The 15,911-nt window shown below is 43.0% G+C and overlaps 1 protein-coding gene across 1 annotated transcript; it reads right to left on the bottom strand.

The window, feature by feature from the left end:
• Positions 1-8,923: 8,923 nt before the first annotated feature.
• Positions 8,924-10,850, bottom strand: aplnra (apelin receptor a). Its single transcript, XM_086112442.1, has one exon. The coding sequence runs from the start codon at positions 10,707-10,709 to the stop codon at positions 9,624-9,626; it is 1,086 nt and encodes a 361-aa protein (XP_085968568.1). The 5' UTR covers positions 10,710-10,850; the 3' UTR covers positions 8,924-9,623.
• Positions 10,851-15,911: the final 5,061 nt, after the last annotated feature.

Here is a 15,911-nt window from a genome sequence, read left to right as displayed (position 1 = left end):
ACTCCGTCCAGCTCTTTCGAGGGAATGGCGTTCCCTTCATTGTGTCCTGTGTCATCCCCAATGGTCTCTTCCCAATGGGACGTGCCTAAAACACCTCGACTGGGGGAGGCGTCCAGGAGGCATTCTGAACAGATGTCCGAACCACCTCATCTGGCTCCTCTCAACGCGGGGGAGCAGCATCTGTACTCTGTGCCCCTTCTGAAAGACAGTTTCTCACACTATGTCTAAGAGAGAGCTCGGACACCCTGCAGCGAAAACTCAATTCAACTGCTTGTATTTGCAATCTTGTTCTTTCAGTCTCAACCCACAGCTTGTGACTGTAGGTGAGGGACCCTACTCTCCAGCACCCTTGAATAGATTTGAGCCTGAGATCGGACTGACAAGTTTCCTGCCTTCGGATGCCGCCCTGCTCAGAGTGCATCCGACCCATTTTCCCCCTCTCACAGTGGTGAGGGGAACCATATTGCCTTTTCGGGCAGTGGCCTGCCGTACTCTGTGGGTGCAGCCCCCTTGACATGTCGCCACGGTAACATCATTTGATGAAATATAAAGCATTTGATCATTTTTGCTTCAACATCTTTCGATCAACACCCAAATTTAGAAGTTGATAGGATCAAATTCATAGGTGTTTTTTGTTAAAATATAACCTCTATAAATGGTGGAAAATAGGAAAAAACGTTTTTTGTAGGTAACGTCTTTGAGATGGAATGGTAAACGGAACAGAGATTCAAGGGATCAAATGAACATCATATAAGATTGAAGGTTGACTGAGCATGAGCTGTGGCCAACATCAGCTCCTGAATGAATGTGCAAAACATTGTAGTCCAAAAGACCAGGCCTGTGAAAAATGGACATGTTTGGGATTTGGTCAGAAACTAATCAGCCCTCTCCAAAAGCAAAAAACAAAAACAAACAAACAAACAAACAAACAAAACACTCCATAAACCTCCTACAGATGATTTCTGTGGCAGTAAATCTAAATCTCAATGGGCAGAATTATGTAGAAAACATAATCCTAAACATAATCACAAATGGTGATGTGAGCACAAGTGGCCCCTTGAAAAAAAATCTCACTTTTGGCAACCCCTGCATCAATGGTGCAAATTGAAAGCATTTGACTATTTTTCCCTGTCTGTCATAGGACCATTAGGATCGTCATCACTTAACTATCTTTCCCCCTGTGGCGCCCCTGTGTGGGCACAATGGAAACTAGTGACGGATACGCTCAAAAACATTTTAGGGAGGACATTTAGAGAGGAAAAAAAACATAGCGCATTCAAAATCCCCCACAATGCACTTGGAAAAGTGATGAGCATCCATAGTCACTCAACAAATTTATAAAGACTACAATGCAGTGTGAGCGGGAAAACAAAATGGTGTGGAAGTGAGGAAAGCAATACCGTAACTATAGATAATGGAAACAATTCATATTGCTGGACTATATCGTGAATTAAGGTTTAGGGGATAAGGTTGGACATTTGGACACAGCATATGGTGAGTGACAATGACAGACTTCTGGATCCGCCACTGGCGAATGACGGAAGTTCATTGATGCGCCCATCACTCCAAATCTTCATTTGTTTTGCCTAGGAACCTATTGTTGGCCTACATCAGTACAACCGCATCATTTCTTTCCCTCCCCCCATTCTTGGACAGGCTTCCTGTTCAATATGTAATCCAGGACCAAATTTTCAGTCACTTACAGTCCTCCATACTTGGTGGAACTTGTGTGAAAAGGACACCGAAATATCTTTATTCTACGTTAGACCACAGTGGTCCGCTGATCGCCTCCTACTTTTGTCATCTTGCTCCCCCAAATTGTGGATTGTACTTTCATTTGAACCGAAAGCTGCTTCTTCTGTGGGCAACATAAAATTAGCACTTGAGAGCAGTTAAACTCCCATTTTAGGTTTCAGCAGGCATTCCAGTAAAACTTTTAACTGCATGATGTTTGTGATTTCGGATTTTAACCATGTAAAGCAATGTGTGAATATCTGTGAGGAGTGCTATTCAAATAAATGTACACACTTATATTTTACTTGCTCACCTCTTCACTCAATCAACTAACACGATTAGGGCATCAGTAGCTTATCTGGAAGGACTTGAGGGGTCAACTCCCTCTATGGATAAAATGTAAAATGGCAAATCGTTGTTGGAGAGATGCTAATCTGCTGGCTGTCGAGGGGCCTTTGAGCGAACTTCTGTCCCCACAATCCCGGTCAAGAGGTGCAATAGGCCGATATTGCACACCCGTTTCACTTTGACATCTCTCTTTGCATGCTAGCACGTGTGTGGTTTGGTCCTCTGTGTGTAATGTCCCAGACAAAATATATACAGGACTAAAAAATGTCAAATGAATTTCCTCCTGAGCAATTGTAATCAATTTAAACCTTAAAATTAAAAAAAAAAAAAAAAAGAATCGGTCAATGGACTAGTTAGATTTTGTACACCTTCCCCAAAATTGTACAACGTGTCTTTCTAAACAAGCCAGTTTGGACAATTATATGATTTCATTTTTTTAAGTAAAGACCCTCTTCTCTTTCTGTATGACTGAATGCGAACATCCACACTTCTGATCACTTCTGAACAAGGGCAGCGGGTCGATGACAATGTTGATGTAGTTGTACCACTTGACCAACAGGTAGCAGCAGATCACTGGCATGGATTCACATCCAAGGAGGTGAACTTCACCCGATGCCAGTGGACATTTTAACATCAATATCTGTGTTGCTTTTTTACTTCGATTAACTCGTAAACACTCTTATCTTTTGGCGAAAATTGTCAATTTGCCATTTTGAAGCAATTGGTGTCCGATTTGTACACACCTGGTGACGATACAGCTGTTCTTAGATGAACTTTATCAGAAAATCCAATAGATCATGACAGCAGGGGCGGTTCTGGATCAATTTCACTGAGGGGGCCGGGCTGGGGCCAGGGGTTTTGATGGGGGGGGGGCACATTCAACCCAGGGCTAAAAAGACAGATTCGAAATCTTATTTGACTTTTTATTTCTTCAGACTTTGAAATTGTAGTCATAACATTACAGTGATGAGAAAAAAACAGTATTAGGAGGGCTAAAATGTCTGCAAGCGTAACAATACGTCTGTTGAGAATATTCAAGCCAGGGGATGATATGGTACCAGCCTGCCGGGGACAAAAATTGCAAATACACTGAAGCTAGATGTTTTACATGCATATAATTATCCAAATTTTAAAAGGCAATGTCTTATATATTGATCCTGTTAAATAAAAATTAAAATAAAAAGGGAGACTAAAAAAGTTCCACACACACGCACACGCGCACACAAACACTCACACACGCACACACACTCACACACACACACACGCGCGCACGCACACACGCACACACACACAGCACTCGTGTCGTGGTAATTTCCTTCTCTGCGGACTGCTTCTCATTTTCCCGCTCATTTTTAAATGGCGCAGTGCACTAAAGGGTCCGACTAGAATGTTAAATCACGCACTTTGGTTCCACCTTTCGCGTCGGCGACTCGGCACGACTGCGTAATCTGCGATCGGAGGGGGGGCCACAGGGGGGGCCAGAATCGGTGCTACAGGGGCACTGGCCCCCGTTGCCCCCCCCCCCCCCCCCCAGAACCGCCACTGCATGACAGCACAGTTAACGCTCAGCTGCAGAACATTTAATCGAGCTTTATTACCTCTAGTGATTTAGCATGGAGACCTACCCACCTGAGTGCCCCCTGCAGCAGCTGAACTAGCTTCTGGGGCCAGCCGCAGTGACAGAAGCTGCATTTAGGCCTGGCGCAAGAGGGCCTCACAATGGACTGGATAGAGAAGCGTGTGAAGAGGATCTTTGTGTCCCGAAGGAATGATGAATCCAGAGCAACCGCATCCGGAAGCGACGCAAGGCCAGTACATTCAGGTCTGGCCAAGGCGTCGCTGTCTTCGGAAGCAACATCTCGAGCCTAAATTATAACCAGCAGTTACTGCTCATTACTATGCGCTCAGAGGATCTCTGGTCTCTCCTTCAAATAAATGGCTCAACACTTAATGTAACAATCCAATGAAAGAACTACATATGCATGATGATATTTCCACATGCACTAAAAAACAAGTCGTCATTTGTTATGTCACTTATGTGTAGTGCTAGCATTCTAAAACTTTAGCATGTCTCAGATAAATTAATTTATTTGAAAAAAATGAGCACACGTTTACACTCTTTATGCAACCTTTCAGTGTCCAGAATCTCATGTGGTGTTCCTCTGCACCTAAGGGATATCTTCTTTTAACTGTTGAATTATTATTCCACCCCACCCACACGTTTGATGGTCATTGGTTACTGCAACTTTTCCATTTGCAATTTATTTGAACTCAGTCTTTTGTGTTTGCGTGTGTGTGTGTGCACGTGTGTGTGTGTGTGCGTGTGTGTGCGTGCGTGCGTGTGTGTGCGTGCGCCTGCGTGTGTGTGTGTGTGTGCGTGCGTGCGTGTGCGTGTGTGTGTGCGTGTGTGTGCGTGCGTGCGTGTGTTTTCAATTACATTAGAAAAAAGAAACATTAATTCATCATAATCAAAGAAGAAAAACAATTTGAGGCACAAATAAAAATCCCAAAGAACGAGAAGATTAACACCAATTTTGAATGTTGCCCTGCCGTTGACTTGCGAGCATTCCAGGGTGTTCCTGCCTCCAGTCCAAAGCGCTATATAGAAATTGAAGGGAAAGAAAATTTGAATGTGATCCGAAGACGTTTTCTGCTCATAATAATAACTATTGATCCAATGTATCCTCTTTTGATGTGTCTCAAGTGGTTATTCCAAACACATTGACTTGCAAGTGTGCTCCACAGCGAAGAGTTGACCATGACCGAAATCCACTCACTCAGCTAATACAGAAGTCATTAAGCAGCTCCCGAGCAGGTGATCATTACCCTGAATGCCAATGATCGGAGGACACTACTTATAGATCCAGAGCCATTTAAAGAACCTGCGGTCCTGCTCATAAGACGGTGACTTCCCATTAAAATTGATATTTATTCTCCATACTATTCACCTGTTCTCAAAACCGAGTAAAGTTATGATTTCAGTGATTTTCAAGCAGATTGAGCAATTTATGACGAAAACCTTGACTGCTGTGCTCATTATAGTACAGAGCTCCGGCACATCAATGTGATTTGTTGAAGTGTGGCCGTTTCAAAGGTCTCAAGAGTTGGAGTCAACACTACTAAGTGATAAAATCAAATCAAATCAGGTCACCAGGAAAGTTCGGCAAAAGAGTGGTGAAATGGACATGCAGTAAAGATGGCTGGCATTGGATAGCTAAAGTAGTATCTGCCCTTTTGTCTTCTCTCCTTTGATCAACACCTCCCCCCGTCCCCCAGTATAAATCATAATCATTTAGAACAAAGAATGTGAAGCCGAGTCGGTACCCCTGGTCACATGATCCATATATGTCATGTCCTATGACACATCTGCTCAGTCAGCCCTGCAGCTGTCATAGCTAAATTTATCTGACACTGCGTTTTATCAAGTTATGATTCCATTTAAATTGTCTCACTGTAAACAAAAGCCAAGTATAGCAGTGTTGAATTGCAAAAAAGTCGTGCAAAACTCATAATGAAAACCCTCTTGGATCCCCGTTTGAGTTGTAGTGCGCGCCATCTTAAAGTGAAATGTAGTGATACGAGTTGTAATTTCCCATTTGTTCTTTTATTCAAGTACAGTATTTGTATCTATTTCAGCAACAAGAACATTTTCAATGATGTAGTTCTATTTCATATTTGGCCATGATGACAGGATGGAAGTAGAGAGATAAAAAGAGATTACCCAGTCACAATCCACGTAAGATATTGAGATGGAGGGGGCAGCAAGCCACATGGGACCAAATAAAATGTGACTTTCAGGGGGTCTGGGTCAGATTGGGAGTATTTGTTTTGGAGCATCAGGGGCTATGCTGTCTAGACTGGCAATGGGCCCCCTCGCAGTCCCCCCAACTCAGACACTTTATGTTATTAACTGTACATTGTGAGCCTTAATCCCTCGTACAGTTACTCATCCATGACAAGGCGTCGGTCCCTCACTGAGCAGCAACAGCCTTGATAATGCTGTCATGTGACAAGACAGCGCTTTAGAACAAGAGGACGATAAAACAAAATGCTGTCATTTGTATGCATAAGTTAACCTTTATGAAAGTGATTTACGCATCTTTTATTTGACCTTAAGTTGTGGTTAATTGTGTTAATTCTGGAGAGCATCGCACAAATATTATACATGCTCAAATTTAATTGTCAAGTGGTTGCACACAATGGAATCATCTGGATTTTGACACAATTTCTAAGTAGTACATAGTCTACTTATAGTCTAACTGTCCACTTAAAATATGTATCTGGATGCAGATGATTTTATTTTGGACAACGACTTGATAAAAAGTAATTTCATTTAATTTGAATGAATTCAACACACCATTTTTTTCAACGTAGGTACTGCGTGTGTGTGTGTGTGTGTGTGATTGCACTTTGGTAACAGGTGGACGGACGATAAAGAGAAAGTCGAGTTAGCGTTGACAGGCGACGGAATTTGTCAGATCTCAGTGCCCATGTGCTTATGAGCACACACCAACACACACACACACACACACACACACACAACAGAGTGCATTTGGTGCTGCTTGGGTGGGATGGAACAGCAGGGAGATCTGAGGAGAGGCAAACACTTGTGTTTTGGTGGCCCTGTTCACAAGACCCATTTGGGTGTGACAGCTCAGCTCACATGACGACACACAGAAACAGGCACCTGTGTCTGTTTGTTTAGTCCGGTCTCACTGACATCCACCTATGTTGCTCCTGATACTCCAAAAAAGAAAAGAAAAAACACAACATTCAGTTGTATATAAACACCCTTGAAATGTAGTATAAATGTTAAATGTTTTTCCAGCCAACAAGCGGGTTATTTATTGTGCCCACCCCCCCAAAAAAAAACCTGTCAAAAAGGGTCTATAGTCCCGTATTTCAAACTGTTTTTTAAACTTTGAAGCATTTATCACTCAACGGGTAAGAAATTGAGGATGTCGATTCAACCCTCTTTCACAATCATAATTTTTAAATCATGAAATTGCTCCTTTATCCAAATGAAGACCAATATTTGATTGATTGTTATTTTGCCCTCACCACTACTTCAGTCTCATGGATTTATGTTAAACTCCATCGGCAATCTTGCTAAGTAACAAACAAAACATATACAGGATGAAAACATAAACACCATCGTAGAGGTCATAATCAAAATATAACGCATTTCACATTCCATACATATCAACAGTGTTGATGAATCATTGAAACTAAATGAACTTTCTTTGGGATTTTTCTCACACACACACTCACACAAACACACACACACACACACACGCACACACACACATGCACACACACACACACACACACACACACACACACAGGCCACACACAAGCAGAGACAACGTCGCTGTGTTTTCTGGAGCATACAACAGTTGTTTTTGCGAGCAGAGCCATTTCCTATAGACCCCCCCCCCCCCCCCCCCCCCTGCCTCCCACCTCTTCTCTATGTGATGCTTGGGTCAGCTGGTCTTCTGGGTGACTTATCTTGCATTGAACTGGCGGCGCTAACAGCATCAGACATGTTGTGAGCCCGGCTCATCTCAATAATAATAACATTAAGTTCAGACAGTCCTGCAGGCATGATTGGCTCCGCCTCACTTCACTGTTGATCTGATATTGGCAATGGTGTGCGAATATGAACCAGATGAGGGCTTTGGGACGTTCCCATGGTAAAATTGTTTTCAGGTGCAGTAAAAAACAGTTTGAGGTTTGTTTGCCTTTAATCTAAGGATAGTAAAGTGTGCTCATGAATCCCAAGCAAAAGGCATCCACGTGATTGGACGATGTGAGTCTGTGCACAGAGGCCATCTGACGGATTTCAACATCAACCACTATTTTGACCAGGAAGGCCACCTTTGTAACACGTGAGCAGTCACGCAACAAGGACCCGATGAATGGTGGGCTTTCACAGTTGGACACACGTTGCTACTTTTAGATGCAAAAGAGATAATTGTAATACTGTAATTTCTCTCAAATTCTGCGCGAAACACTATTTCCCTCATGTGAGAAGACCTTCGTCCTCCTCAACCGGCGACTGCGCTCTCACCGCAATCTCTTGTCACCACAGACAAATATTGACTTGTTCAGTGGCTGAGCTTCTGCCAGATTAGAACCCGACTTCCTCCCTCCGCCATCTGTAAACAGTCATTATGTCTCAGCAAATCAAAGCACTCCTCTGAAGAGTCACATGCTTGAAAAAAAAACAGACTCGTTTTGAGATGACCCCATTGAGGCTTTTTATTTGACTTGCTTTAAATGTACCCACTTATATATTGTCACTGTGCAATGAAAAGCGTGTTTTTGTATTTTTTGTGATGATTTCAATCATTAAAAAAAAAAAATTCAAAATAGAAAGAAAAATACACGTTGAAGAAAAATGTAATTATCCAGATCTTTTTCCACTGAAAATAAACTATAAGAAAGCCCGAAAAAAATGCTGAAATGTGTATTTCAGACATCGCCAACATACCAAATGTATTTGAATATCTTGCGCCACAAGATAGAACCCCATCTGTCACAGGTGAGCGCTGAATACACACTTTCAGGATAGCCACTGCTTTACATAATCTGGTTACAGTCTGGATCCTGACTGTGAATCAATAGAGATTAGAGATCTATTAGTCTGAAGGTGTAAAGCAACTGCAGGACATTCATAACAAAGCTGGAGATACGTATCACCCAAATAACAGGATGGGGTCATGAAACTGATGTGGAACTGCATGTTAAAAGAAAGGGCATCTTTTGTTCTGCTTTTTCTTTTAATTTCAAGTTTCTGTGGTGCAACAGTAGCTTTCACACTCAATGAAGCGTAGAGATCTTGGTTTCATAGAACACACCTTTAATACAGTAGTTAGTTACATTGATGTCAAAAATAAACCATATACAAATTCTTCAGTTATGTCAAGCCCCTTTAGTGCCGAGGCTACGTTGCACCCCTCCACCCACCCCAATACCCGATTCCTGTCCCAAAACAAAAAAGCATTTGTCAACTGCCATCTGCCACTCTGCAGCACCCCCCCCCCCCCCATCACACACTGTCTCCTCGGCAAAATCTATACCATTAAACTGCATCACCTTTGCTCCTCCTTCGTGCCCTCATCTGCATATTGAAACACATTTTAAAAGAGGACATGCTGTATACACATTCAGGACAAGTGCTTCTAAAACAAAACAGTTATAGATCTGGAGAAATGCCATGGTATGAAAATACTGTACACCTTTAAAATTCATCCAGTGTCATTCTTTTTTTTTTTCTCCCGGTAAATTGATTCACAATTCAAAGAAGAAGAAGAAGAAGAGGAACAATGCGGCAAATGAGCTCAGCCAGCTGGCTCCTGCCTTCCAAGTTCACTTGAAATGATGGAGAACAATGAGTGGGAGTACATCAAAGTTCATCTTCTCATTTTACCCGCACAAATGGACACGTAAAGTCTGTATTAATTTTTTACAAGTGTTCCAGAGGTTGGAGCTGGGACTGTCCCACGGCTCCTTCTTTGCTCCACATTCGACCTTCCTCTCTACACCTTGGTGGCTAGAGACTGAATCTCGGACTTCTGAGTCTGGGCACTCAGCGTGGATGACATGGAGCTCATGTGGCCGTGCATGGCCTTCTTCAGGTTGAGCAGGCACAGGCACTGAGAGCGAAAGCGCAGATCGAAGAAAGCGTAAAGGAAGGGGTTGAGGCAGCTGTTGACGTAGGCCAAGCAAGTCGCGTACGGGTGAGCCAGAAGCAAGAAACGCAGGAAACCGCAGGAGCTCGGGGCCAGGTTCAGGTAGGACAGGGCGTCCATGCTCTTCAAGACGTGGAAGGGCGTCCAGCAGATGGCGAACACGACCACCAGGGTGGTGATGATCTTCAGTAGCCTTTTCTTCTTCTGGTCCTCCTTGCGCAGATTGTTAAAGTGGCGCGTGACGGTACAGCCGATGAAGCAGTAGAAGATGGTCATGGCCAGGAAAGGAAGGAGGAAGCCCAGAGCCGAGGAGGACAAGCTAAGCCCGGCGATCCAGAGGAACTCGTGCCTCTGGTTGAGGGTCACCAGGCTGAAGTCCATGGCACAAGTTGTCCGGTTACTGTTCTGGTCGCTGATCGTGGTGCGGAAGAGCAGCGTGGGGAGAGCCAGCAGGCCGGACAGCAGCCATATTGCACCGAGGGACGCCAGCATGGTACCCCTTGACCTCAACCTGCTGCTGGACAGAGAGTGCACGATGGCCAGGTAGCGGTCAAAGCTGAGGCAGGTGAGGCAAAAGACGCTGGCGTACATGTTGACCAGAACCACATAGCTGCTGATCTTGCACAGAGCCACGCCGAAGGGCCAGTGGTAGCCCAGAGCCGTGTACACAGCCCACAGAGGAAGGGTCACCACGAAGGTGAGGTCAGCCAGCGCCAGGTTTCCAATGTAGACGTCCGCCGCCCGGCGCTTGGATTTGGACCTCCAGACAGTGAAAATGACCACGCCGTTTCCCGACAGGCCGAGGATGAAGATGAGCATGTAAAGGACTGGGATGAGGGAGTAGGAGGGCTCCCACTCGGAGAAATCGCACACTGTCTCGTTGTCGTCGTAGTAGTCAAAATTGTCCACATAATCCCCGGTGGTGGTCTCCATTGGTGCAGGGCGCAAAAAAATCCTCAAAGGAAACCAAAGTGACGAGATAAAAAGAAGAAAATAAAAACCTGCACTGGTCCAAAAGGCCTCTGAGATAAAGCAAACAGAATAGGAACTCCTGCCGCTGGCAACTGGCGAGGAGGGACGCCAAGCGTGTGAGTGACTGTTGCCGGATGACTGCCTTTTTAAACTCAGCCCCCCAATCCCCCCTCACCTCCCACCCCCAAAATGACCCCACCTTTCCACTCCTCTACTCCCCCCTCCCACAAACATCTCTTTGCCTTCCCCCTCTTCTCAAGAATATGTAATTCTTGTTCAGACAGGTCAAACCTGATCTAGTTTTGTTGTTGGTCCCCAATTACTGTATTGATGAGTATCCGGATTTTGGATGCGTGGATAAAAATGGAAGATTTTTTTTTTTGTTCATTTTTGAAGGATCTAAAATATTTAGGAGAATGACTTTTTGAATTGAATTTTAAACAAAATTTTGAGCAAACCTTCGGCAACTTTAATGTCTACATTTGCCTCTGCCATGTGCGGGTCCAACATGTACTGTACTGCGCCTGTGCAGGACATGTCTTGACCTGCGTCTTCATGTTTTACATTACAATTAGTCCAATTAGACACTTGTTAAAAGTGTCAGACATTTAGTCACCCACCTATCAGTAAAAAAAAAAAAAAAAACTCCAGATTGACCAAACCTCATTTATAAAGTCATATTGTCGTAAGATGATGAATGTCAAAGTGTTTGAAGATAAGATTAAATGAGAGCCAGTTAACGTGTCAATTCAATTCTCAAGTCTGAAGATTCATTTCCATGAGAACACAACACACCTACACACCGCTTTAAAACGGATGCCATTTAAAAACAAACAAATAAATACCTATTTAATTTAATTTATTTACTCTATTGTGTGGAATACATGTTCATTTGAGCTGCGGTTAATTGCATTTAAAACTACTGAAATGGAGTATGCAAATTACTAGACACGATGAGTATAGATTTGGATCAGATTTTTGTAGCGTCAAGTAGGAGCAATTTTGGAACCACTTTTAAAAAAATAATTTCCCAGTTCATTTCCCACTCATGGATTGTGTGAGTGTGAATGGCGACCTGTCGCCATACTGTATGTGCCATGCGACTAACTGGCGACCAGTTCAGGGTGTCATTTGTCATGATTCTGTTTTTGTGTGTTTTCAGCATGTGGCAGAGGAGGGCTTTCCTTTCAGTATGCGCACCTGCCGCACATCCCAATGAGCCATGTATTTCAGGACTGTCAAGCCGTTGTCGGATTATTCTTCAACTTGCTCATGACTTTGTCTCAAAGTGTAGAATTCTCTCGATGTTCTTTGTGATTCATGCCATGTAGTTTGGCTTAGTCTTTTCAGGACAAGCTATTTACATTTTACTTTCCTTGCCTTTTCCAAGCGTTTTTTGGTTTGACTCCTTTTTCCTGTTTTTTGTAACCAGCATAATTTTTTTTATACTTTGTTCGGTTTTGCTGATTCTGTTCCTTAACCCCTGGAATCATTACATTGTCTCTCTACTGCACCTAAATCAGCTGGGATAGGATTCAGCACCCCTCGACCCTGAACAGGATAAGTGGAACTGAAAATGGATGGAGGGCAAATCGGGTCCCCTCCTCTCGATTACAAGAGTTGCAGATCCAGATGGGACCTCCCCCATTAACTCAAACTGTACTGTACTGTACTTACAGCACTCAGGATCCCCTTCCAGCAACCAAGAGACTTGCGCTTTCTCTCTCTCTCTCTCTCACTCTAGCGAGAGAGAGGTAATTCAATAAATTGTCGGAGTGGGTGTGGCAAATTGAAAATCGAAACAGAATTTATGGACTTGGATCAGGTGGTGTGATGTCAACAGAACTGCCGTTTCTATGACAGCTACAGACTTAATGTGGGATAGCCAGTTGACGCATCTTAAAAGACAATACTGTTTATATGGAGTCCAAACATTTGAAGTCATACTGTACCTGAGACCATAGATACTTGTTAGAGCAAGCCTTGGCTGGTTGATGATGTGCACAGGGCTGCCACCTTAGGTGTGTTTGGCACCAAGTTCATTATAATTCATTAAACTTTTTTTTTGAGCTGTTATAAACATCGGACGTGCAGCTATGATACAAACCACGTCCGATTTTTTTGATTGGGGCTATAACATAGAGACCATTGCGGGACTTCCAGTTCAATGCGGCAGCCATTCAAGAGTGACATGTCAGCCACTCAGAATGAAGGCTTGAGATATCGATGCCTGAAATGTATGGGACGTGTTTATATTCAAAGATTCTTTGAAGTAATTTTATTCAAAATAAACGATTCCACTTACTCTTGATCCTCACCCACCATGCAATAACTCTTGCAAGCAGTCAAACGCACACCAGGTGGGGCCCACCTCTGCCTCACTCCCCAGGGAGAGGATTGGCGCACTGCTGCTCGCATCCCTTGGACAAATAAATGTATAGATTTAAAAAAATAAAAGCAAGAAGATAAGAAACAGATGGCCAGATTAGAACCTTGTCTTGGATATCTTCTGAAGACCTCCTTACTTGTTAATCATAGCCATGATAGTGAAAAGATAAAGACCTGGCGCTGATCCTCAAGTCAGTTTTATGGCAGTGGGAGGGTATTTTGTTTGGAGTGAGAATTTACTCACTTTTGTTTCTAAATTAAAAAGTTGAAAGAAAGGTTTTCCCTCGAGCTGCATGGAATTTGAAGACTGTTGTGGGTGTTTTGACGTTTTTCAGTGCAAAGGCAAAAGGTTTGTGAGCTTCAGCTATTTTAAGGGAGCAAAAAGGGACATGGGAATCGTTTATTATAGCTGCATGTCAGCCCCAGTGTGATCAGAGGAGCAGATAGCTGCGAGGATTGTTTGAAGTGAAAATTGTTGCTGGTGCACGCTCCCCTTTACATGATTTGCTGCCGTGAGACCCCACAAATCAGGCAGCGGCATTTAGTAAGGTTAAGGGTTGCGTAGGCCTCCAGGGTCATGGTGCCCTGTCATTTGAATCAAACTGCTAACAAGGTTGGACACAAGGCGAGAGTCATCCCTGCTGGACCACATTATATGACATGAAAAGAACAATAATTCATGCTGCTCTCTGATGAGTGTTTCCACCCAGTTTCGTTTCGATCGGGGACCTTTCACACGGGCTTGCTAAGTGCCGACTCCTCTGTGTCAGACGAAGTCACACACTTGCGCCGTGGAGCCAGTGGCACACCCCCAAAAGTGCGAGGGCGCTGCTCTTGCCGAGGAGTTTGCTGATTGGCAGTACATCTTGCTTACGTGCCAGTTTGCTCTCTTGTTTGACCATACAGCGATTTGTACTCATGTATGTTTACATTTTCAGGGCATTAACAACTAGGCATCACCTAATAACTAAACTACGACTGGTTGTTTAAACTTGGAGCAGTTTTTATTTTGAGTGTCCCCCGTTTAAACTCTTAAACGTGAGGGCATGACACCCACCACATATATTCCTCACACCTGACAACTCTTGATCTCCATCAGAACTAAACTCCAGCTCCTGCCATCTATTGATCATTTATATTGACGCCCTTTTGTCTTAATAGGCAATGCATACTGTGTTTAAATAGCATTTTATAAGTAATGCATCATCAAGCTCAAACATAAGTCGCGTATGTATATCTTTTGTATAGCAATCAAATGTCAGATTTTCTTTTAAAGCCAGTGCTCTATTGTGGATGATTTCATTGTTGTTCAAACGCTTTTGCAGTCACTTAGCTTAATTTACCTCTGAAGGGGGGTTCCAAATTATGTTCCACAGCAAGTACCTGTACTTGTGACAAGCTCAAGTAGGCTTCATGTGCAAAGGGGTCAGCAACCTTAAATACACTGAGAGCCATTTGGACCATATCCCACAGGGAAAACCCCCCAGAAAAAAACAAAAATGCAGGAGATGCAAAATCCTTTTGACACCTCAATTATATATATATATATATATATATATATATATACAGTATATATATAAAAAATCTGTATGCATCCAAAAGTACAGTGTGTTCCATTTATGTAATTAATCAACTGTCACAGAGAACACTAAAACCCTCTGAACTCAGAAAAAGCCGCTTGGTTGAAGCTTACTTTGAGATGAAATTCTCAATGTTTATTTGAGTCCTCCTTATATTTATTAAACTGAGCCAAATTTAAATTTTTCACTTGCAGGGAACCAACAATGTTAACAAAAAAAAAAATGCTGACCGCGTTCCATCATCATCACATGTTGAGCTTCAAGTCGTCAACTTGAATTAAAAGGAGCTATTTCACCTAACAATGTAAAATATATATTCATGTGAAATAATTACCAATGAAAATATTTATTCTACAAGGGGACCAATAGCTCAATAATCGGTGCTTGTGACTCTTAAAATGATTACAAATGTTTAAATGTTACACAAGAGCACCAGAACGTTCAAATTTAGAATTACATTTGAAAAATGAAATAACTAATGTAACGTCAGAGGCAGCTACAAGGAAGAGAAAGCCACGTGCGGCTTTGGAGCTGCTGGTGGCAGATCCCCCCCTCCCCCCTCACCACAGCGCAAATAGAGACTGCAAGTAAGTGCATCACCAATCAACCAATTAAAAAACTCCCCAAAAATCAAGAATGCACAGGCTCGAAGTATTGTTTGTGTTCACCCATACTGTTGATTCCAAAAAGATCTTAAGCAACATCTTGGTTAAATTCTTGGGATAATTCTGTATTATAACCAAACAGAAATACTTATTATAATTATTAACGTGTACAACTACGCTGACAGTGTAGCGTGCATCAAAAAGAGTGCAGGATGAATCCAAAATGCGTCATGCACCCTGGGAGACACCCAACCTTCCAATCCACATGAAGGCCTGCCAAAATGAAACTACAGCAAACTTTGTGAGTTGAAACTCTTGATTGTTTCGCCCAAGCTCTTGCTTCTTTAACATTTACCTGATGCGTGCATTGTTTCTCTTGCAGATTTTCAACTGATCAATTCAAAATTTGCACTTTCCCTTGCGTGCTGCATCAACTCTGCAGCGCTTCCCCATTTATGTTGTTCCGCACCCATAGTAGCTCAGTCAGGAGCGACAAGGTGTTTCCATTCTCGCTATTCTAGGCACCAACCACCCCCGCAACCATCCTTTCCCCCATCAACAGTGATCTGATCCAATTTCCTTTATTTATG

Source organism: Hippocampus guttulatus, chromosome 5, assembly GCF_054856545.1.
Source record: "Hippocampus guttulatus isolate MCC_2025c chromosome 5, RoL_Hgut_1.0, whole genome shotgun sequence".
Classification (NCBI taxonomy): Eukaryota; Metazoa; Chordata; class Actinopteri; order Syngnathiformes; family Syngnathidae; genus Hippocampus; species Hippocampus guttulatus.
The sequence above is the reverse complement of the archived record's forward strand: the minus strand, read 5'-3'. Positions and strand labels throughout refer to the sequence as shown.

Bases quoted from the DNA above. Each gene is read 5' to 3' on its own strand.
- aplnra (XM_086112442.1), bottom strand. From the start codon at position 10,709: ATGGAGACCACCACCGGGGATTATGTGGACAATTTTGACTACTACGAC.